This window comes from Rhinopithecus roxellana, chromosome 9 (genome assembly GCF_007565055.1).
Source record: "Rhinopithecus roxellana isolate Shanxi Qingling chromosome 9, ASM756505v1, whole genome shotgun sequence".
NCBI classification, from domain to species: Eukaryota; Metazoa; Chordata; class Mammalia; order Primates; family Cercopithecidae; genus Rhinopithecus; species Rhinopithecus roxellana.
Genome location: NC_044557.1, coordinates 77,601,494 through 77,627,502, shown reverse-complemented (window position 1 = coordinate 77,627,502; position 26,009 = coordinate 77,601,494). Strand labels below are relative to the sequence as shown.

The 26,009-nt window shown below is 34.2% G+C and overlaps 1 protein-coding gene across 3 annotated transcripts in view; it reads left to right on the top strand.

Moving 5' to 3' along the window:
- CSMD3 (CUB and Sushi multiple domains 3) overlaps window positions 1–26,009 on the top strand; it is a 1,308,251-nt gene that overhangs the window by 255,543 nt on the left and 1,026,699 nt on the right. For all 3 annotated transcript variants that reach the window (XM_030937706.1, XM_030937708.1, XM_030937707.1), the window contains exon 4: window positions 22,808–23,002. In XM_030937706.1, the coding sequence (XP_030793566.1) occupies window positions 22,808–23,002 (195 nt within the window). The remainder of the gene's footprint in view (window positions 1–22,807; window positions 23,003–26,009) is intronic.

Sequence of the window (26,009 nt, the reverse complement as noted above, 5' to 3'; positions counted from 1 at the left end):
GGGAAATAAAACACCATGATAAATTCCTAAGTGTGAAAGTGACTTTAATTGACTGATACAAAATAATTAGTTTACCACTTGTTCAAGACTTTTTTTTCTCTAGTTGAAGAAGTCTCCTTCTGTCATCTCTAGTCTTCTCCTGTTCTTTGTTCCAATTCAGCCTTGATTTTCTTTTCATAACTACATTTAAAAAATAACATCCTCGTCATGCTCTTTAACTTTTGTGAAAATGTTTCATGTGCTCCTCTGACTGTGGGCTAAAATCTAAGGTAATCAACAATGTTTACAAGATGCTTTACAATCCGGCCCCAAAATGTCTTTAAAACTTTGTGTCCATTTGTCCATTAGAAGGGCAGTATCTTCTAAAGTCTGTTCACCCCAATCTGCCCACCTTTCCCAAATAAGTCTTGTGTATTCATATCTCTGGCTTTGCAAAATGTCCCTTCTTCTGAATAGTCTTTCATTCCATCTTCACCAAGTGAGCTTTTATGATAATTAAAAAGCCAAATCAAATATATTTTTTCAGAGTTTTCCAGTAGAATGACTTTTTTTTCTTTTTCTTGTGGCCCCATGACTCTATAAAAATAAAAAAATAAGAGGAGTCCAAAAAACATTTGCAGACAAGTAGCGAATAACTCAAGAGAGAAAAGACAAAAGGAAACTATCATGAAAGAGAATAATCAGATAAGTGTCTCATGGAGTGAGAAAGGGACTGAAGTTTCCCCCAATATTTATTAGAGAATGACATTTCCTAATAAATTAACTGAAAGTATTTGGCAAGGATGACACCTTTCCTCATGACATAAGTTGTCCTCTATTATCTGTATGAGAAGGATGTACAACTTATCCTCTGAGAGGAAGTGAAGGCAAAGAGGTGGATATGGATTTGTTCTAAAACCCTTAACATTGAGCACTATATATATGTGTGTGTGTGTGTGTGTGTGTATATATATATATGATGTGAATACTAAATATATATATTCAAGTGAAAGTTAAATAGAGATGTAGTTATAGATCGGAACAGTAGTTAAGTATCTATATATTTATTTAACTTTTACTCACTGTTAGGTTCTTTCTCACCATGATGGTGAGAAATGCAGTCTAATGTACATTAGAGAACCCTCCTCTTTCATTTATCCAGAATCCCCAAAATTAGGGTTGCCAGATTTAGCAAATAAAAATACAGAACATTCCTGCAATATTTGAGATATACCTATATTAAATATTTACTTATCTGAAATTCACATTTAACTGGACTTGTATTTTCTCTGGCATTCCTACTCAATAAAGAAAATCATAATCATCACAGAGATGATTATATTTCCTACCCTTCCAATTCCATTTGAAGGCTCAGTTTCAAAACACCTTTATTTCTGACTTGTAATACCAAGGATTCTAGATCTCAGCTCTTTCAATAGTCTGCTTCTGTTCCAGAGATTTCAACATCACATGTATTTCCCGAAATACAAAGGTCGTTAACAAGCACCTGAAGCTTGAAAAAAAAAAAAAAAAAAAAAAGAGCTTGGAATAGGGTAATGGGCAGTGTCATGGGAAATTGTTTTCAGTATTGAGTGATTTTATAAGAAAGAAAGGAAAAAAGTAGTTCAGTAACTTGCTTTTGCAGATATAATACAAATGACAATATAAGGACAACCATTAAATGTCTTTGATCTCTTCATGTCAGTGAAGTAGAGGCACAATGAATGACCTGTAATTAAGTGTGGGGACTAGAACAGTGTAAGAGAAGTAGGTGGAAGAGATCAGGGGCAACTGAAGATGGAGGAAGGTTCTGTAACCTATGCCAACACTTTAATGAAATATGTAGTATTTAAATAAATAAATACTTAAATTTTTATTTATATTATATAAATATTCTTTAAAATATTTAAAGAAATAAAGTGCCAAGACTTTAATAAAATATATAGTAAATATCTTTCTTGGCTCAGTTAAACAATGTGAAAGCTACTTTTTTATAAGCTATGTATAGGCCCCTGTGAAAGATTATAACAGGGTTAAAATTACGGAGGCCTATTAAAGTTTACTGCATCAATATTAACTACTATGTTTGGCTTTTTTTTTTTTTTTTTGAAAAATTTAAAAACTTTACTTTTTAGGCAATTTTTGTTTCATAGCAAAATTGAGCAGAAAATACAGAAAGATTTCATCTCCTTCCCCCACTCACATGTTCCCCCAGGATTAACATCCTAAGTCAGAATGATACATTTGTTGCTATGGACAAATTTACATTGACAAATCATTATCATTCAAAGCCTGTAGTTTATCTTAGAGTTTACTCTTGGTTTTGTATATTCTCCGGCTTTTGACAAATATACAATATATATCTACCATCATAGTTTCATATAAAATAGGTTTTACTGCTCTAAAAATCCTCTGTGCTCTAGTTATTCATTGCTTTCTCCTCTCTTTTTTAACTTCACTTACTTGTTTGTTGAGTACACTCTATATGTTATACTAACAATTGGAACAAATCAATTGATCAATCATTTCAGAAATACATAGTATTACTGACAACTACATTTAGTTACATATTATAGCAATGCATCTTGTATATTTCACTATGTAGTTTTGTCCATAATTATAGAGTAATTAAGTTTTTAGTATAATAGCTCAAAGGCAGCATGGCAGTGTCCCTTACTGTTTCACCACGTTAAACACCTGCAGATGTGAACGTGTTTAAAATAATGTTATATTTTGGTATAGATTTTTCCCCCAAAGACAATTGGTTCGTGATTCCATAAAGTTTTGTATTTTTTTCCACTTATGGAAATTAAGACCTTCAATTCCACAATGCTCATGTTGCTCTATATTGTTTAGTCACATAAGATGAAACTCTGTGTACACTGAAGTTAATTTAAATCAGAATGAGTCTTATTTGCAGGCATATCCAATACATTTGCTAAATAATAACTCCAAATCTTCTAAAATATCATCTGTGTGTACTTTTATAATTATTTCATACTTATTCATAAACAAGATTGCTATGTCACAAGAAATATGTCACAAGAAATAATTCTTATAGATTGAAGAAGGGTTTTAAAGTCGGTAACCTGCTGCACAATATACTTAATGTGATGTCCACATCATAGTTCATTTATACAATTTCCAATGAATGTGTAAGTGGTAGATATGGAATTTTGTGTTTAGATAAAAGAGGAAACTCATGGTCTATTACCCTCTCCTGAAACCCATCTCAAACATTAAATTCTTTTTAAATGGCACAAATGCATAAGAATACAGATAATGGGAGAGAATTAAAATCAAATAAACAATACTTTGGAAGCTGGTAATCAGATGAAGCAGTAGTAACAGACATAGAAGTCACTGGAAGGTTGAATCTTAAGTCACTAGTAGGAAAATCTAAGAAGCAATCCAATTTATATCTCAGAATTCCCGGAAGTCTAATGAATTGGTGGCATTAAGAACCTCTAAAAGAGGCAGTAAAAGTCATGCTTAAAGCAGGAAGATTGCTTCAAAATTCAATTAAGAAGCAATAAGAGGACCAAAAACATGCAGCTAGGCAACTTCCCATTTTCTACCTCAGCCAAATATTGGAGGTCTTGTCTCTGAATGGGGTAAAACAGTCTCTGAATAGTGGGTTTCGGATACAATTGAAAAGAGAGGCACAATACAAATATGAGATGGAATAAGTGAGTGTTTCCATGCAAAATACTGACACATGATCCACACACATTTTTCACTACTTAACTCAGAAAGTTGCAGCTAGGTCTGTATTCTCTAAGCAGGTGATTGAGAATTATTTTACTTAGAGTATAAGCAGTTCAATAGGAAAGAAATGCTGTTATAATGGGTCTCTTAACAAAACAATAAAGACAATCATTACACAGTAAAGTACGAATGTATCAAACACCACACTTGTACTCAGAACATTTATTCAGCATTTTACTTAGCTACTTATAAACAGCAAACAAAAATTATCTGACATCTGAAGAAGTTCTCTAGCATAGAAGCTAAAGTCCAAAGCAAATAGAATTGAAAAATTTGAAAGAAAAAAGAGGACTATAAGAACAGAAGAAAACTTCTAAAATGAACAAATAAACCTAATGTAATTGTTCTCTGAAATACATAAAACTTGAACACAATTTTCTATAGAAATAAGAACAAAAGAAACCTCTTGGATATAAAAAATACATGTATACGAAATACTCAATAGGATTTAAATGTAACATTAAAGAAAACTTCCATAACGGAGAGAAAAATGTCAGAGATATAGAAATAAGAGAAAAAGTGGTAGTAGCAGCAGTAGTCGTTTAAGTCTAGAAAAGTCTTCAAATAATAGGCATTTTTGAAAGATAAATTAGTAACATGAAGGGGAGAAAGTCATTAAACAAATAACCTTTTTATAAAGCAGAGGACAAGAATTTCCGTATTGAAAGGAAATTCCATATTGAAAGAAAATTGAAAGGGTTCTAAGCCCAGCAAGTATCTAGAACAATTTAGGAAAATAACGTCTTAATTGTCAAATATAAAAACAAACAAACAAACTGTGAATTGTAAGAAGATACATAGATTTTTAGCAATAGAAATAAGTAGCTCAAATCAAAGTGCCAGAATTCAGAATGACTTTGATTTTCAAAACATCAACATTAGCACAGAGCCTTGCCTTCCAAATCATAATGTATATGGTTTCCAAATTATGAATATGAAAAAAAATGAATATTTGAACCTCTCAGGAAGTTAAACACATCAACAAGCAAATAATAATAATAATAATAATAATAATCCAATCAAAATAGGCAAAATACACAGACACTTCTCAAAAGAAGATAGAAAAGTGGCAAACAAGCAAGAAAAAATGCTCATCATCACTAATCATCAAAGAAATGCAAATCAAAACCACAATGAGATACCATCTTACACCAGTCGGAATGGCAATTATTAAAAAGTCAAGAAATAACAGATGCTGGCAAGACTGTGGAGGAAAAGGGAACACATACATTGGAGGGAATGCAAACTAGCCCAGCCACTATGGAAAGTATTTTGGAGAATTCTCAAATAACTTAGAACTACCATTTGACCCAGCAATCTTATTACTGGGTATATACTCAAAGGAAAAGAAATCAGTATACCAAAAAACACATGCACTCACATGTTCATTGAAGTACTATTCACAATGGGAAAAACATGGGATCAACCTAGGTGCCCATCAACACCAGACCGAATAAAGAAAATGTGATACATATACACCATGGACTAATATGCAGCCATAAAATGAATGAAATCATATTTGTTTTTTGTTTTTTTGTTTTTTTGCAACAACATGGAAATGAAGCTGGAGACCATTATCCTAAACAATTAACATAGGAACAGAAAAACCAACGTCACGTGTTCTCATTTATAATTGGGAGCTAAACACTGAATAGACATGGATGTAATGATGGAAATAATAGACACTGAGGACTTCTGGACCTGGGAAGGAAAGAGGGAGGATGTGGGCCGAAAAACTGCCTATTGGGTATTATGCTCAGTACCTGGGTGATAGAATCACTGTACCCCAAACAACAGTATCACATAGTATGCCCATATAACAAACCTGCACATTTACCCTCTGAATCCAGCATAAAAGTTGAAAAACATTTCTATATCCATAGAAAGTATCATGGAATTTGAGAATGATATGAAGATCTATACAGACATGCATTATTTATCTCTTAAACACCCATTCTCTGGAAGTTACTGGTGTTTCTCTGTAACAAAGAAAGAGAACATTGAAAAATATAGAGAAGAAAATATCCAACTAAGAAGAAAGTTGAATGGAATATCAAGAACACTCTCTGGTAATAGAAACAAATGTCCAGATGGCGAAGATTAAAGTACTCTGAAAATCTTTCTTTAAGGAGTTGAAGTTGAATGACTAATACATTTTAATGTGTTAGAAAGAGATTCAAACAACTGGCAGAGTTTAAAGTTGTGGTTACACTCAGTATGAAATAAATGAAAAATAAAAGACAGGAAACTGTTAATGTCACAGAAAACAAACATTCAGAAAACGAAAGTACTAATAACAATGAATACCTTTGCTAAGAATAGCATTTACGAAGTTGTAATGTTAACATTCACCGTTTCAACAAAAATCGTAGGAAGAGGAAGTCAGAGGGGTGGATCATAGTTTGGGATGACAAAAAAAAAAAAAAAAAAAAAAAAAAAAAAAAAACAGTAAATCTTTCTTTTCCATTGTAAGGAAATAATTTATAATGCTAAAAACATCATCATACACATATGCTTTAAGAGGCAGAGGTAGAATCAGTTAAATGAGTTGAGAAGATAGAATGGCTTCAAAGTCTAACCCTCTGGCTTTGTTTTGGTACTCTGTTTTCATTTCATCTCAGTCTCTCCTTTAGTCATTCCATTCCACCCCAAATGGACTCTTGCCATTCCATCAATGCTCCATGCATTCTGTGCTTCAAGGTGTCTGCATTCGCAGTTCCCGTTTCCTGAAATGTTTTATCAGACTTTCCATGACCCTTCCTTACTTTATATTTCTCTTTAAAATTTATTATCTAAAAATACAGTAGTAAATATTACATGTCTTATTGTATTTGTTATCTAGGTTTCCTCTCCACCGTCTGCTCCCAAGTTTACCTCACAGGCGCAGTGAGAAAAGGAGTATATATTGTTCAATGTTGTATCTTTGAAGACCAACTTTTAGCATTCAGTAGATGATTAATAAATAAGTGACCATTAGATAATATCATTAGGTTGGTGCAAAAGTAATTGTGTTTTTGCTGTTACTTTCAATGTCAGAAAGCACAATTACTTTTGCACCAACCTAATAAGTAAATAAATGAATAAAAGAAAAAATTATAAATTTATAACATATGAAGAGTCATTTCTAAAAGCTTACAATGGCAAAATAAAATAATACATATTATTTTAAAGGCTAAAATAAAGATTTAATTATGTTTTTAATGAACATGAATTCTTACATTTCGATAAAATATTTCCAAACTATATTACCCCAGAAAACAAAACATGATTACAAAAAGGAAGCAGTATATAATTATTGACATTCTCCTGTGTGAGTTCATGTGACTTGCTCTGATTTTTCAACAGGAAAAGTTAGAGAAGAGCTCTGAAGTCTGAGCTATTTTTCCTTTCTGACATTTCTTGCAAGATTCCATTTCATTAATAAGTTTATTATGCAGAACTCAGTTATTGTCATTCAGAAACAGTTTGGAGATATATACTGTTATAGAGTTTGCATGCATAAATAAGCACATTATTAATAATCAATGGCAATTAGCACACAATACATTTCCTCTTAAATTTAATTATCTGCTTGATTAAGAGTGTTTTGGTACTTAATTAAAATAAGAAAGTCCAATAATACTTCATTCTCACTTAAATTCATATTACAATCCTAATAACTCCAGTTCTCACTCAATCCATGCAAAATTCCTATTAATTTTATTCAGAAGTATTCTTGCTCACTGAATAAAGCCTGAAATACAGTTGGATAGGTCACATCAGGAAAAATTGTCTGCAGTCTGACTGTATAGAATGAGGAAAGAGTCTAATGTAAGCAATTGAACAGAGAGATAATTGTCATAATTGGTTTCAATTAGGTTTTCATAGCTTTGGTGAAGCAATTCCCATTGTATTGTTTCGTGAACTACAACCACTAACAAAACTAGTTAGCATGATTGTAGGTGTAATGCTTAAAAAGGTAAAATACATTCTAAATGTTAAGATCTCAGTAACGATAAATGAACTGAATAACAATGTAAATGCATCATTGGGAAACCTTTGCCATTGTTAAATGTAATGAGTTGAATGGAATGAAATCAGATATATTCAATAAACTCAAGGCTCATAAATACATATTTTCTGAGGAAAATGAGTTTATGCACAAATGATCACCATTTCAGTATGAACCAGTGACCATTAAATAAAGATTAGAATGTGATGATATTAAGAAACTCACAACATAGTTAAAATCAGTGAGTTCCTATTAATTTGTTTAAATAACACAAATAAATCTCAGTAATGAAGATGGTACCCAAAAAGAAACTGAAGTATTAATAGTCTCACTTCCACATGCCAATGGTAAATGGCAGAGATAGGATTCAAAGGCAGGTTTATTTGATTGTTATTAATGGAGCTTTTATCACTATATTTTATTGTCTAATGATAAGGTCAACTGCAACAAGGCAAACCAACTGGAACAAGCCCTTTTACTTGTTTTAAATTTTCTCCCATACTTTTAGAATTATCCCTGTAGGGAGGAAAGGTTGAGCATTACTCTTGAAGGGCAAAATAATCAAGATTTATTGTACTCCTTGTCATCCAGGAAACTCTTATGGCTGTGGTTCCCAATTGCCCACTATTACTGCTGGTATAAGGATTATCGTACTTGGCTTCAATCCAGAATTCAATTCCCCCCCCCCCCAAGGGGATTGAGTTTCCAAAGAGATTTGAAATAATTTGAGATTTCTCATATTTTCCTATCACCCCAATTTTCCTTTGAATTAAAATAATTCTTTAGCCAAGTAAATATCAAGAGCTTAGTATATCTGAGTTGAAGAGTTAGCATTTTAAAAGATGCACCTTAAAAGTATAATATCTGACTTGATGGTCACAAGTCAATTGAGTAGACAGAGCACTTACAAATCAAAGAAACATGTAGAATTCAAAAGAAACAATAAAAGGCAAAATGATATGTCTAAAGACTTTTGAGCAAGTGGTCAACAAATATAATAGAAAATAAAAACTATTGCTTCCTGTGTGGAGGTAATGAACATGGACTGAAGAGTTTGGAAAGGCTTTATGGAGAAGGTGGGAATCGGTTTAGATCTTGAAGAATGGAAATATCTGGATAGGCAAAGAAAAAATGTGAAGATATTTCAAATAGTGTAAGCAAGCCTGTGAAGCAAGAATACATAAAACATATATTGAGAAGCAGTGAATATTTGACAGAAATAGAGCATGTGACTAGGCAAGCGTAAGGCAATTTGGGAGAAGTATAAAGGGGTAGGATTGTGCAGGATCATGATCATCAGGTGAGCAATTGGACTTCCTTCTATAGACACAGAAGAATTATGTAGGGGTGTTTAAAGGTAGTTAACCTTTAAACTGAAATGGGATAAAGGGGAGTTACCTACATATTCAGTGGGGTGATTGAATAAATTCTATTAATCTCCATTTCACTCTCTCTTTTTTAAAATATTAGAGAAAAACAAAAGGGAAAACTCTACCACATTTCTGAGACTCTCTTGTCAATGTGAGTCAAACATGTACACGCATATAAAGATGAAACATGATATTTATGCACACAATTTTCCTGCAGACTCTGCCTGTTGATTTTGTTATCAGTGTTGCAATTTAACTACAGGAGTTTCCAGTATTTTCCAGCTTTAAGTGAATAAAACAGAGTGGTAATATTTGTCACCTCTTGTTACAACTCCTTTATCCTTGAATTACAATTTTAGGTGATTTTTTTTTCTAGTGTCTTTTCACTGTTCAGAGGTTGGTGATGAGGTGACAGTGACTCCACATAAACTTTACTCCAGTGGTGATCTCAGGGTAGCAGTCCCCTTGATGTAGAACTTTGCTCCTTAGTTCAGCTGAAACTGGATTCCCGTCACATGACCAGGAAGGATTAGGAAAGCAGTCACATTGAAAGGTGAGGAGAATGGAATTTACTGGGTGAAAAAGGAAAGAAAAAAAAAAAAAAACTCCCAACAAAGTGAAAGGGGGTCCTGCTAATAGCTCCCCACCCACCTCACAGACAGAATCTCATATTCATGAGAATAAGTATTGTATATAATTGATATCCCCCTACCTAGTTCTGTAAAACAGAAGGTATGTAAATCCACTCTTCAACCAATATTAATTGAAAATCCCCAATGGGAACCAGTAAGATTGCCCAAGCACACATGGTGTAGAGTAGAAGCTGGAGTGCTGGTAGGGACAAATCCTTCATTTTCTAGCCCTCTGTAGAGCATTTCCTGGGGCTCATGGCAAAAGCTCGTGAACTTCTCCCAGCAACGACTATGAGGACTTGGGACTAGAAATTTTCACTTGAGGGGCATTTCCTGCCTTTCTATGGAACATTAAATAAAGCTATCCATGTGACCAAAGTACATAAAATGATCTTGACACCTGAAATACCTGCGCTGTCTTAAGTGATGTCAGGGAACACTCTAATGGTGTAGCAGTGCCCAGAAGAGTTCCATAATAAAATGGAAATGGTTTATACAGGGTCATGCTACCTGGAGAAGGCAGGGAGAGGATACTCACAAGCAGGGAGCCTCTTTTCCACTGGGGCTGATTCTGGAACTGTGTGAGGAGCTGCTGGGTTCTATTGACAATGGGAAAGTGCCCTATAAATTTCTCTCAACAGACCAACAAAGAGTTGCTTGGTTTATAGATGGTGGTTCAAAGGTAAATGGACAATATCCTGTTTGAAAGGCTGCTACTTTGACTAAAGAAAGTAAAAATAAATCAGCTTTATGAGCTGAATTACATGTTGTTTTTCCATCAGTGATGGAAAAATTGAATGGTGGTAGAACCTCCTATGTAAGTTTTTACTGACTTGTGGGTGGTGGCTAATGGCCCGGCCGTATGGTCAGGGAGGAGGGCAATAGAAACCTGGATTATTAAAAGGATGTCCACATTAGGGCACAGCCCTATGGAAATTTGAGTTCACATTAAGTAGAACATGTTGATGGCCATCAGAAGAATCCTTTGTCAGGTGTGGAAGGTGACTGGAATTGACAAGCAAATATCCCGGGGTGTTCTCCTGAGAGCCAATTGGTCCATGAAAGGAGTGGATACCGGAGTGCTGAATTTGATCAGGCTCCTTTCATACCTTCTCAGGCACATAATGTCAGTAAGAATGGTTTTGTGTGCCAGCAGGAGAGACAGGGTGCTGACAGATAATGGGGCAGATTCCCTGGTGGGAAGTCCTGAACATAGCTTGCAAGTGAGACAGATGCTGGTATCCCTGGGAAGATACAAATGGGTCTTGGCAGGAATACACACTGACGATGGACTGAGTTTTGCTTATCCTATGAAAGATGCAAATGCCCTGAGTGCTGTTACAACACACACATACACGCATACTCACACACGCACATACAAACACATGGACACATGCACACACGCACACACACACACACACCAAAATATACATATTTTGACATCTGACTTTCATTTCTTCAGACCAAGAAACATATTGTAGAGCCCATAATTTTCAACAATAAGCAAAGATATATCCTCCTCAGAGAAAGTTTAATGGAAAAGTGGAATGGACATTAAAACATTGGTTGTCAAAAACAGGGTGAGATGAAAGCATGAAGGGCTGGCTTACACATCTTCATAGACATGTGCTAATACTCAACATGAGTGGGACTAAATTAGTGTCCTCACTAGATTTTTGTCAGTTTTTCTGGTTGATCTGGGAAAGAGGGATGGGGAAGGATATGGTATGACTATGTGATTCTTGCCAAAGGAGGCGTGAGCCAGTATAATGATTATATGATTATGCTTCTTTTCTTTCTTCCCACATCACCTCAACTTTGTTTCTCCTTTCCCTACTTGGTGCAGTGGTGCTAGGTCCAGGGCTGCAACTACAAGTGCTGGAAACAAGAATGATTTCTAAAAGAAAAAGCAAGCAAGCAAACAAACACACACAAAAAAGAACCTTCTGCCAGAATTCTTAAGTGCCTGATGGGGGTGGGTGTGCCTTTAAAATCTGGCAGAATTTGAGTTAACAGTGAATGCAGCTATATTGTCTGGTGTTAAAAATGGCCCTATAGCCGGGCGAGGTGGCGGGCGCCTGTAGTCCCAGCTACTCGGCAGGCTGAGGCAGGAGAATGGCGTAAATCCGGGAGGCGGAGCTTGCAGTGAGCCGAGATCTGGCCACTGCACTCCAGCCTGGGCGACAGAGCAAGACTCCGTCTCGAAAAAAAAAAAAAAAAAAAAAATGGCCCTATAGTTCTGACCTATGTAACCATACCCTAAGTAAGTGTTGAAATTAACTGCTGGGGAAGCACTTGCTACCCACTAGTATTACTGCCTGCAATCTAAACCAGCACAGTGATGATTCTAACATCACTTCCAAAGGTGAAAAAAATTTGGACATCAATGGAAAAAAAGGAGAAAGAGTAAATGGAAGGTTGTAGAATAAATGAATGGGTTATAAATTGAGAGAAACCTAATATTACTTAACACCTTGAAGGAGATTCAGAGCTAGAGAAGACATTGTCTCTTAATTGAATTATACGAGATGTCTGAAAACGGGTGAAGCTATAGATTTGTGGAGACCACATCTGCTTCCAGAAGCTGAGAAGATTGAACGAAAGCCTGCACCTGAGTGGCCTCACTCTAGCAGACATTCATACAATATGATAGACTAAGCAATTTATTAATGATGAACTGGAATTCTAGTAATGTGGCCATACCTTTTGAGTTGTATGTCTTTTTGATGTAAGGGATCTGAGTTCAAAGACCGGGGTGGACTACAATATTGTGAAATATATATTTGATCTTTGGCCTCAGTTTTTGGCATACAACTCCTAAAATCCTTAGAAACTCCAAAGTGATGCTAATAAATTGATTGATGGTTGGCAGGTGCTAGAAAGCTTCAAGGTTGAGGCTGCCCACCCAAAAGACCAAGACAGGAGTAGAGGGTTGAAATTTTCCGCCTTCAGGGTGGGGAGAGGGTCTGAAGTTTAAGTTGATTATGAATGACTATTGGTTTGATCAATCAGGTCCCTTTAATAAAGCCCCCGTAAAAACCTCAAAAGAATGGGGCATGAAGTGCTTCCAGATAGCTAAACATCTGGAGGTTCCTGAAGGGTGGCACTCCCAGGGAAGGAATGTAAGCTCTCTGAGCCTTTCCATACCTCACCTTATGCATCTTTTCATCTGTATCTTGTGTAATATTTTCTGTAATAAACTGTTAAATGTAAACAAGTGAATCCTTAAGTTCTGTGAGTCTCCCTAGTGAAAACTCCACTGGAAGCTTGTCAGGCAAAAATTCCAGAGGCCCAGACTTTTGCCTGGTGCCTGGGGAGTCAGTCTTAGGGATTAAGCCTTCAACCTGTAAGATCTGATACTATCGCCAGGTAGGTAGTGTCAGAATTGAACTGGAGGACACCCAATTCTTGTCCACTGCAAAATTGATTGCTTGCTTCGTGGTCACAGAAGTTTTCTGTGCCCATTGTTCTTGCAGTGTTGGAGTAGAGGAAACACACAGTTTGACTTGGCTTTTCCATACACACAAACCCATTACCCTTATTTGATTATTACATACTGCATGTACATAGTATCAAAATATCACATGTACCCCCAAAATGTGGACAAGTAAGACATTATATATAAAACAGAGAAGAGCTCAGGCATCAATTGGCCATTTTCAAGAAGAGAATGAATAAAGTCTAAATTCTGGGGACTTATGGGTTGGAAAAACCAACTGCTTCTGTATAGCAGGGGATAAGAAGGTTTATAAGAATTTTATATAAGTTTCTTAGTCCAAGGATGGAAGACAGCCTTGGGGCCGAAGATCAGGTTAGGAATGTTGCATTTCTGTCCAAGTTTATTGTTTCAGATCACCTCAAGGTAGCTCCAATGAAAAGGCAATGAAAGCCATGGTTTGAACAAGTTGGGGATTGGGAAGAGTGTTCCTTGGCACCAAAAAACACCTGGAAGCAAATAAATTAACTCCTAATAAGCTTTCAGGGGCGGTTTTAGACAAATACATTATATGAGTCATCTGCAAAACTCTGGTTGTCAATCCCTAAGGCAATTTTCAAACACCAAGCCTGCATTAGCAGAGGTAGGATGTAAGCTCAAAGCACTCCCAAAGATAGTTTACCCTTCAACACCCGCTTCAAATTTTACCACAGAGAATGTGGACAAGAAAGAACTATTCAGAAGAAAATGCCAGGGGACAACAGAAGATGCGGGACAAAGGAGCACGTCCTAGAGAAGAGGACCAGGGTCTGCCAGGGCAGGAAGTGCTTCACAGTCGCTGTCTGACAGGATGTATGCATGGCCATGCTCTTTAACTGTTGAATAGTCCCCTTTATTTGCTTATTCACATGGGGTTATGTATTGTAACCATCTATTTTCTGCTCCACCAGGTCTCTGTTCCATGAGGAATTATAATGGGCCTTGATAGGAAAACGATAACAACAACAGCAACAACAACAACAGGAACAAAACTGCTGTGCATCTCCCAGGGAAGTTTGTTGTTGTTGTTGTTGCTTTCCCCTAACATCTTCCCATTCAACTCAGTAGCCTGGAATTCAACATTTGCAGCAACCGAACTTCTCCTTGCAGGCAAAGGACAAAGGCAATGTCCTAGGGGAGGATAGAGTAGCAAGATGGAAAAAAAAAAAAACGAGTCCCTGATGGCCTGAGGGCACAGTCCAATCTCTCCTAGCCTAGAGCAATCAGACAGTCACATGAAGGGAAATAACTGCTATCTTATTCAAGCAATTCGCTGTGACGTGTTTTTTTTTTTTTGTTTTTTTTTTTTTTTTTTTTTTTTTGGCAGCATCAGCAGCAGCTTAGCATTGACCCTAAAACAGCTAATTTCAAGTATTTCCAAAGTGCAACCCTAAGATTATTTTCTGAAGTTACATTCTGTGTTTCCTCATATGTATCAGCCTATTCAGATCAACATTTTAAAACCAACCTATTCTGCACACCGCTCTTGACTACATCTTGGACATTCCTCTCTATGGGTCTTATTCATATGATTTATTTGACTCTTCTGAATCCTCTCCAACTAAAACCTTACTTAACTCATTTTATAAAATAGTCTTCCTTTGGTATATGCATATAATAGTTAAAATTGTTTTTTTAAAAATCAGCTTATGGAATCAGTTTTATTTTTTAATTTCTAGGTCATTACCATGTATGTCTTATTTTTCCAACTTGAGTTATGTTTCAGCAAGATAGAAATGGTGTCATATTTTATACCCACTTGACATTTGTGCCTCAGGCTTCAGTAATTATTTGGTGATGGATTAATTGCAAAATACAGTGGCATTTCTCAGTCATCATATTTGATGAATATATAATTCCAGTAAGTTATCTATGATCAGCTTAACACATCTTTTTAAAGAATTAAATTACCTTTATCCAAAAGTCTTAATACAGATACTTGTCCCAATTCTGTCAGAGGAGAGTCATTTTTCTATTATTCTGAATCAATCTATCAAATGTTACTCTATGCTAAATGCAATGTTATTCCATGTCCAGAAATTTTAATGTGAGTATGACTGCTATTATGCTTCCCTTTTGTATTTGTATTTCTTTGGTTTTGGTAATATTCTGGTAGTTATGTACAACAGAGTTAGTTTCTAATAATCATAACTTTTTATATTTCATCATCCTTTCACCAAACTATGTTAACACAATGGTGGTTATAGAGTTTACAAAACAAAAATATAATATTGTTTTTGTAAATTCATTTTGGATGATAAAATTTATTTAGCCAATGAAAGGGCACAGATATTTTCAATGGAATGGGCATTACCTCTTATTCATGGGTCAACATAACTAATGGCTAGTCCTTGTATATGGTGCAAAGTATTTTCTACCTTGTATTTAACCATAAATCTACAGCTGATGCTCAAATATTTTTCTATAGTGCCAGTGGACCTTATCTATATCCACAATATGAAAACAGAATGACATTACCAACACAGCATAAATTTTTATGTGTTTGGTTTTATACTAACTTTTCCACCGCTTCATACTTTCTTCCCTTGGAAATATATCCATCTTACCCTAAGATTTATCGAAATATTTTTTTAAAATGACAATAGACTTTTCTTCTACTGCTTATAATACATTTTAATCAGTGTTCATTCCTCCCTAAAATCAATCCAGTACTCTTAGGCAGGCCAGCTAAGACAGTACTATCTTGCTCTTATTTCTTTTCTAGCAACCAGTAATTTGGATTCCCTTTCAATAAGTTAAAATAATAACAAACAAATAATAATAATAACAACAAGTAAGATATAACAGTTGTCCTTTTGATTAGCAACTCTGAACCTTTTCGAAGTTGCAGGATGACTTCCAAAATGGCAAATGTGGCCTCATGTTTGCAACATCTCCAGCATCCCAGTGAGGTCTGTGACATGACTCCAGCTTAGAAATTATGCTTATGGAAGGGAAATGGCTTACAGAAGTGAATGCATTTTCACAGAGAAACAGAATTGAATCACATAACTATGTAATTTGACTCATACAAAATCACATGTTGCCAATGTGATCCAGTGCTTATTAAAACAAGTTTAATTCATGTTATTCCTACAACTCTCTTCTATACTACAGATTCCACTCTATTGTTTTGTATTTAAGCATTTAATTCTATGAGATCTGTGTGATAATTAACTTTAAAATTTTTCTACTCAAGGAGATAACACAATTAGTTTAATTCTTCTTTGCTGGCAACAGTACAGTGTGCTAAATTCCTGATACACAAAGATGAATTAGAGTCCCTCTTCTCAAGACGCTCGAAGTCTGGTGAGGAAGTAAATGTATATAGAAATAAATTTCATTCAATTTTATGTACTGAAATAAAAGACCATGAGGACGTTATAGATGCAATAGGTGATTCAAAATACTCACAAAATGTTTGCTCAAACTGAAGTCCCCAGGTAAATTCCTAACTACACCCTTTATGTCCTGTGTGAATGAAATGGTTCAACATTTGTAATAAAAAACATTTGGTATCACCAAAAAATTTGGAAAATGGATTTATTTGTTAAGTGTTTGGAATTCTTAGGATGAGAGGTACTGGGTGCAAAACATTTTGTTTCAGCTTGATGTTATGCTCTCCTAAATTATTTTTAATCATCTGGGAAATAAACCCTGAGATTAGTTTTCTCTAAGAAGCACAAACAACTTGATTTTACTTCCCTTAGTAGATATAATTGTGCAGTGTTTTAAAGCATTGTTAATTGATCTCAGCAGGATCATGCTTCATCTATTTGACTGAATAATTATGCAATTCTGTAGTCAGGATGTCCGTTATCCCTTTTTAAAAATTTTCATTCCAATTTTCAAGGTAGGGTTTTCTTCCTGATAATTTGTGTAACATTTTGCCTTTGGCAACTATTCATGTGCTCCTGACAAATTGGATATTTTTTTAAGGAAGAGGCTGTTGTAATATGTTTATTAGTATTAATCACACACTTGTTTTTCTAAATTTATTGATAGAGTTTTATTTCATTTCTCCAAGGAAACCATAATAAAAAATTTGTTCTCTTATAGTCCTTTATATATACTCTCTTTCAAGATTTAAATTGCGTTTTAGGCTTACTTATTTTGTTTTTAAAAATTATCTGGATTTTTTAGCCTGCAATTCATCAAATATATCTTTTGATAACTACTGTGCTTGGAATCGTGCTTAATATATGATACCAAACAATAGACAAAAGAATGAAGAAATCAATGACACCTATAGGGGACTTTTTTTGAATTTGTTTATACAAAGTTTCTGCCAAAAGTTAAGATTAGACCTTGTATTTCCTTTATGATTCAGAGAGGAGCAATTGAATTTTACCCTTGACTAAATTACTATTCTTTATTAATTTTTAAGACCAAGAGTGATCTAATGTACTTCATTACATTTAATGAAAATTTGATACTTATGACACGGCCTCTAGACAATCAATAATATAATCACACCTAATTTTGATGTCTCAAATACATAATTGATTATAATAATAATAAAACTTCAATTTATTGAGTTAATATTTGTCACATATTGAGTGCTTACTAAAAATATACATGACTAACATATATTGTTTTATATAATAATATCAACAGTCTTATAAAATTGGTATTCTCATATTAAAATAATATGCATACATTATGTTGGCTACTAATTTTTTAAAAATTAATTTTTATAATTCCTTTTATCACAATTTTCCTACTCAATATTGAATTAGTATTAAATTAGTAAACTTACCCACTTTATATCATGCATGCTTATGAAAATCTCTGCTCACATGTACATTTATAGAATGTATTTTAATTATTTACTCTCAATTACTCTTTTAAAAAGCAGATAGCACCGCACCACCAAATATTTAATGAGGATATATTTCTCCTTCATATTTATGAGCCTATGCAAAGGATATACATCACTGTGTGAAGCCATCTATGATAAACCCTTTTGAAATAGTTTTTCCCAATCTAGTTTCTACCCTACCCTACCATTTCCATGAAACCTGTCTTCATTGTATTGTCAAACCCAATAACTGTTACAGTACTTTGATTCTTACACTTTTCTATTTCAAATATACTTATTCACTGCCCTTAAAAACAAACAAACAAAAACTATCTTTTACCCATTTCACATCACAATTAAAGCCTTTCTTTATCACGAAATCCTTTCCAGATCTCCTCTTAATCAATACTAATTCAGATTTCACCATTGTATGCCTTTAGTATAACTTATATGTTTCCTTTCTGCCACATGTCACAATACAATTAATATGCTGTAAATTACTGATGTATTACTTTTAGTAACCACCAAATCATAAACTCCATGTCTACTTTTTGCTAGACTATATCCCCAGAGCATTGCTGATGATAGATGCTTAATAAACACTTGTGGAATGAATATCTGCCTTTAGTAGATAGCAATATATAATTGTGAAATGATCTAAGATTTTTGAGTTAGGAAACCTAAGTTTGAACCACAAGTCTACTATTTATTAGTGGATGGTCTTTGGAAAGTTACTTGATCTTCCTGAGTCTCAGTTTTCCTTTCTACACAATGGGGAGAATTATACCTATAATGTCGAGTGTTTTATGAGATAGAAGTGGAAGAATGCCCAAATGCCTATCAAAGCTGATACTCTACAATGAAAGTTGACTTTCTCAAATTGTTAACTCAGAAGGCAAGGGACATGTTGTAGTATTAACTAGTGCACATCATAGAGCAATGTTAGTGGTAACTCTTAAAAGCTTCTAATGAATAAAATAGTGTCAGTGTCACTTACCAAGTAATTTATCTTTTCTTTTAAAACTAACAGAGAAGAGTGTCGCTAAACTCTACCCCTTCAAACACAATTGAATTTTTAAAAGTTTATCTTGTATATTTTCCAAGGAATTATTTTGCAATATCAAAAATCTTTTACACTTTAGAATAGTCTCTTGTCAAAATGTCTTCATATTTGCTGATAATCTCAATACTGTGAGAAGAGAAGATAAATAAAATATACATCTTTCCAGCCAAAATCAGATGGATTTTAATTAGACTAAATGATTTGTTATGTCTAGAGCAATAAACTTAACATAAAGGGTCTCTGACATTTTCCGAGACATATTTTGAGTACAAAGTCTTCAAGTTTATTTTTCAGTGATCTCAGTTCACCAACCTGCCCACTCTAAGTGCTCAACCAAGAATATTGTGTAAATAGTTTTACAGTACTTCCTCCCCTACTCCAATCCCATTTTAATCTTTGTATTGTGGGACATTAGAAGACAATTTGTCAGATTCTATAATTATTTTGTGTTAGTCACCTAAACCTCTTAATATATTACTGTCATCTGCTGGTAAAGGAAGATAACTGAAGTCTTTTCAGCAACTCTGCTTTTAGGTGTAATAATTCACTTCAAAAACACATTGAGATAACAAGCATGATGTGTCTAGCTTGCATGTACATCTGATGAATTACAAAAAAAATCTTCCCTTATAAATTTGTGTTTTCCTTAATAATGTTATATATTTTAAGCAATATCACTTACTGTAAATATTTGCAACATATATTAAACATTATTTTACAGTTTGACTTACTGAACATGGTTGAGTAATTCATTTTCTTTTTTTTTTTTTTTAAGTTCGGGTACATGTGCAGGATATGCAGGTTTGTTACATAGGTAAAACTGTGCTATGGTGGTTTGCTGCATCTAACAACCCATCACCTAGATATTGAGCCCAGCATGCATTAGCTCTTTTCCCCATCCACCCCCACCCTCCCACAAGTGGCCCCAGTAAGTGTTGTTCCCCTCCCTGTGTTCATGTGTTCTCATTGTTCAGCTCCCACTTATAATTGAGAACATGTGGTATTTGGTTTTCTGTTCTGAAATTCAAATTCTGGATGGCTGGAAGAAACATTATCTAAAAACTGGTCTATCCTAGCAATTTCTAAAACTCTTTTTATTGAAAGTAAATTTAATTCAAAAGTTTAAATATGCAGCACTACTTAGTTTTAAAATGTTAAGAGTAAGAAGCGAATGTTCAATCGGAACATAGTCTTTTTTGACGGTGGGTTATATACTTCAGTTAGTGACACATCTTACTTGCTTTGCCTTTGAAAATGCACATACACAGCCTAGAGAGAAGTCCTGAATTAAAGAGTTGGGAGAAGACAAAAAACATAATCCATGAGCAATGGTTATAGAATCAGGATCAATTAAACCTGAATGTAAAATATCTTAACTGTCTTTATAAATTACTCAGTTAACAGATGATGATGGGTAGATGTTTCTATAAATGAAGACGATAAACAAGCACAAACAACAGCAGGAATTTCCTGAAAATAGAGGCCAGATATGCTTTAAAATTGTCTTCTTTGAGTTTCATTTTGAAACAACCTAAATTTTTTATCAGTTTTAGAAATAATTCAGCCACTAGGCTGACATTCAATGTTACTATTCATTCACTGCTTCACCTGACATGATTTCCATTTTGCTTTAGGTACTTTATTCTGGATAATATTTATTTGTTCATTTAAATCAAAGTTAATTTTGAGTCCAAAAACTATTCAGAGCTTTCTTCTCTTTCATTTTATTCCCCCACCTAGTTGCTTCCTGTGACATAATTTGGAAACCACTTTTCTCCTAGACATATAACTTTATGATAATTGAAGTCCTGACCTTAATTATTTTTTAGGGGGTAGAAGGAAGAGGAGTGATTTAATTCTAAGGCCAAAAGAGGTAGTTTCATTAAAAGTATCGCCTTTGTTATTCTATATTCAGGGGATTGAATTCTTGTTCATTTTGTCAAAACTTATTAACCTCACGGTCTCTTGGAGCAAACATCTCATCTGTTAATCAAATGATTTTCCAAAAAATTAAGTATTTCAAAATAAACTACTGTTCAACGTGTTTCTTTAAAAGTTGCTCAAAATTCACAGACAATAAATTAGTATTGTTTTAGTGAAAATTCACATATAGCATATGTCTTTGAGAAATAACAAAATAAACAATCAGAAATAACCTTCACTACTGACACTTTAAATATTTTACAAACTTAAGTTTAGGATGTATTATTAAGAAAATTGTCTATTGAAACCATATACATTTAGTAAATATTAGTCAATTTCTTCACTTTTTTAGTTTTAAGAAACCTAAAACTACATTTTTAAAACTCAGAGTAAATATTTTTTCTCTAAAATATATGGATGTCCTGTGCTCAATACATTTTTCTTGATGAAATTGACCTCATACTGGAAATTAATCTGTGATTTTTCTTTTACTTGCTTTGAAAAGTTTAGACAAAAAATTTAACATAAGTTTAAAAAACACTCTCAAAATTAAGCTATATATTGTGAACCATTTTGTGTTTTAATATTTTTGCTTAGTATTGACATTGACATTTTAATTATTACAATAGTTTGTAATTATTTGAATCAGCATTGTAATATTATATAGAACTTCATAACTGCACAAATGAAATAAATATAAAAGCAAAATGGGAAAAATATTTTACTTTTTATTGCAACATCACTCTCAGCTTGTTATTTTGCAAGAACAGTAGTTCCCACATAGTCTTAATTAGTTTCCCTTAATATAACCACTGATGTAACTGCAGTAAAATGGCCAAAACTAAGAAATTAATGTTTGCACAATACTATTAACTACCGACTTTATTCAAATTGTAATATCTTTTAGTTCATTAATTACTGTTTGTGTTTTTATTATTATTTGTAGTATAAAGGTAATATAACAGTAATAAAATAAAAATGTACAAAACAATACGAGAATAATCTCTAATATTTTTATTCTTGAAGTTCTGCTATTTTCAATTTTTTCATTTAATCTAAAGTCGGATTTTTTCTGAATTGAATATTATTTAAAAAACTCATGTTTGTATACTTGTTTAGTTTTAAGCATCAACTAATAGAATAAGAAGGTGATAGATAAAACATTCTGATATATCATTCTCCATATATTTTGCCTATTGATCTAATTAAAATGTTACAACTGTTTGCACTTATTATTATCATTCTTAATATACACTCAAAGTTAATAACAAATAATAGAGCCGGAATTCTAGCTCATCCTACCTCCCTAACTTTAAAATTTGTCCATTTACTACTCCACTGTGTTTTTCTCATTTAAATGAAATAAAGGTTTCCATGCAAAATATGTATTTTATCTAGGTTCATGGTTTAAGATTAAGCACTGAAGGACTGAAGATAATATTAAGGAAATGAATTTGATTATTACTATGTTATTAGGATGTAACTTTGAAAAAGCCATGGAATTTTACTTATCTGAGTAAATATTAATATACGAGTAAAAATACAAGTAATGCTCTGAAGACTAAGTAATATGATATCTAAAACTTTCTAGCATAAAGAATGACCAATAATACCTCTGTGATAAAGTTTGGTTTTCTTCCCATATTTCACTGTCACATGTGTTGGAATAGAAGACATTTCCTTTCAGTGACTCTTCTCCAAAGAAATAAGAATATCCATATCTACATATATAATTTTATAAATCTGAAACAAAAAAACTGCTTATTGAAATAACTGTAAACTGTCCTTTTCCTCCTTTTTAATAGAATTGCAGAGTAGCTCTTGTGGAAATCCTGGTGTTCCGCCCAAAGGTGTATTATATGGTACAAGATTCGACGTCGGGGACAAGATCCGCTACAGCTGTGTAACTGGATACATCCTTGATGGCCACCCTCAGCTCACCTGCATAGCCAATTCAGTTAATACAGCTTCGTGGGATTTTCCTGTTCCTATCTGTAGAGGTAAAATGAAAACACTTTAAAAACGAGAGTTGTTATCAGCCAGTGTATTTGAAAAATGTGTTTGGTGGCTCTTTCTTCTACAGCATCTAAAGGATAGAGAGTCTAGGTATGGTGACTCACACCTGTAATCCCAGCACTTTGGGAGACTGAGGTGGGTGGATCACTTGAGGTCAGGAGTTTGAGACCAGCCTGGCCAATGTGGTGAAGCACCATCTTTACTAAAAATACAAATATTGGCCATGTGTGGTAGTGGACACCTGTAGTCCCAGCTACTTGGGAGGCTGAGGCAGGATTATTGCTTTAACCCAGGAGGAGGAGGCTGCAGTGAGCTGAGATAGCACCATGGCACCCCAGCCTTGGAGACAGAGCAAGACTCTGTCTCAAAAAAATACCAAAAACAAAAAAAAACAAAAACCTCAAGGATAAATGGTCTCATATACTACATGAAAAGGAGAGAAAAATACTAAATTTTAGTATTGACTAGTATCTCTATCACATTGCTTGTGAAATTAGGTAGTAAATTATATATATCTATGTACATAGTTATGCCTGCATTGTGTATTTATGTGTTTCCATATTTATATTTAAAACATGGAGTTTATGATGTTTAGAAATTTAATTAGGCTGTCAAAATTGTTTAGCTTTAAGAAATATTGACTGAGTCTATGAATCTTTCTGATAGAAGACAGCATGGAAATTTTTGAAATTGTGCTGTATTTGTTTACTATCAATACTATTAAGATTATTTGTATCATGGGGAAAACACAATAATATAATAATGTGGACAAAGTTTCAAAATACAGAGCATGGGAAACAGAACATATTCAACATTAGCTAAGCACATGGATGGATTTTTCTTACAAAGATTCCGGAGGCCAACATTGTGTTTCCTCGTGGCTTCTTTTATTCCTTAACAAGCATGTGCTTCTGTAATTCCTCCATGACTGGGATGTGGGAATGTCCAACTGCCCATCTAAATTACTTTGTAGCTTCCTCCCAAACATGTCACTGCAAATGCATACATCACAACCTCCTGGTAATTAGACACAACAAGCTTCTTATCCCAGCTTTGTCAATTGCCATGTGAGTTACCTCAGGAAAATCAGTTCAACAATTTGAGTCTCATTTACCTCATTTAACTAATGAAAACAAAACAAAACACAAAACACCTGTTCCATTTGTTGTGCGGATTAAATAAGCTAAGCTACACTGGCTGCTTAGTAAAAATGTCTGCTATATGGTGGCATTCTTTCAATGTTAGATTCCTTTGCTGTGTATGCTTCAGCTACTACGGCTACCACAATTACCTCTATCATTACTGCTACTGCTGCTGTTGCTACTAATATTGCATAACTACTATTAGCTATCATTTATTTAAGCACTATAAATATACTATGAAATGTATAAGCATTATCACTTTTAAATTTCACTATAATAGGAAACTGAAGCTTAGATATTTAAAAATAATTGCTTTAGATTACTAGCTGGTAGACATCAAGAACTATGAAGAGTTCTGACATTTTACTGTACTTTCAAGTTAAAATTATTTGCCACAGTTTCATGGTTGATGACGAAAACACAAGACTGTTGAGTCAGAAATAAAGGATAGTTTATTACTCACAGCAGCACTAGGAGCAAGAATAGCAGGATTTGTGCCAGTTTCCCAAGCCCTAATTCTCATAGAATGGCACGAAGACTGTGAGATGCCTGCACAACTTACTAAATGATATTCTAAGAGCTGAACCATGAGCTTAGAAACCTGAGTCTTTTATAATGGACAGTAGTCACTCCCGTTCTTTCCTCTGGAGGGAGCACCACCGTCTCCGTCCCTCAAGGCTGTAAGCAGAGTTATCTTTTGCTCTGGTGGAAAACACTATATTCTCTTTGGCTATTTTCCATACGGAAGGATAACCAGGTACTAAAAAGGAGGACAACTGGTACCTGTGCTCAAAGATATGCAGAAACATGAGTGTAAAATGGAGAAATGTCTCCAAAAAGCAAATGGACTGTGGCAGAGGCCAGGTCTGAAATATTCTCTCAGGTTCCAAAGCCTGAGCTTGTTGCCTTTTTGGTATGTCACCAAAATAATTTGTGTCTGTAAGAACTTTTCTTTATAATGGGAGAAATTGGATATTATATGGAATATTATATGGAAATCAGCAGAAATGCAGTCTTTTTTTTTTTTTCAAAAAAAGCATAAAACTCCCTAAATCAAAGACCTATTAAAATTCTTTTTTTTTTTTTTTTTTTTTTTTTTTTTTTTTTTTTTTTTTTTTTTTTTGAGACGGAGTCTTGCTCTGCCGCCCAGGCTGGAGTGCTGTGGCCGGATCTCAGCTCACTGCAAGCTCCGCCTCCCGGGTTCACGCCATTCTCCTGCCTCAGCCTCCCGAGTAGCTGGGACTACAGATGCCCGCCACTTCGCCCGGCTGATTTTTTGTATTTTTTAGTAGAGACGTGGTTTCACCGTGTTAGCCAGGATGGTCTCGATCTCCTGACCTCGTGATCCTCCCGTCTCGGCCTCCCAAAGTGCTGGGATTACAGGCTTGAGCCACCGCGCCCGGCCTAAAATTCTTAAAAACTAAGTAGTTTACAAGGACTTAAGACACTTAAAACTAAAAAGTAGTTTGAAGAGATTTCAGTGGAGCATTCTCAACACTACTTGAAAATGAATCTCCGTTGTTCGATTCCTTCATCTCAATTCAGACAACAGGCTTTGGAATCAGAAAGGGCTTATTCTGAATACTGACTCTGCCACTTACTGACTACAGACTTTGAGTAATAATTGAATTATTTTGGAAGCTTTTTTTTTTTTTTTTTTTTTTTTAGTTATACTGGGATGAAGAGATAGGCAGACATACCCAAATCATAAACCTGTTAGAGTTTAATGTAATAACATTCATAAAACATCAGGTACATACCAATTTATTACTTATGTTAGCTCTATCATCCAACTTTTCCTTAGCACCTGTTACTATTTCTTCCCTAAAGGATATATAGTCAACAAAGA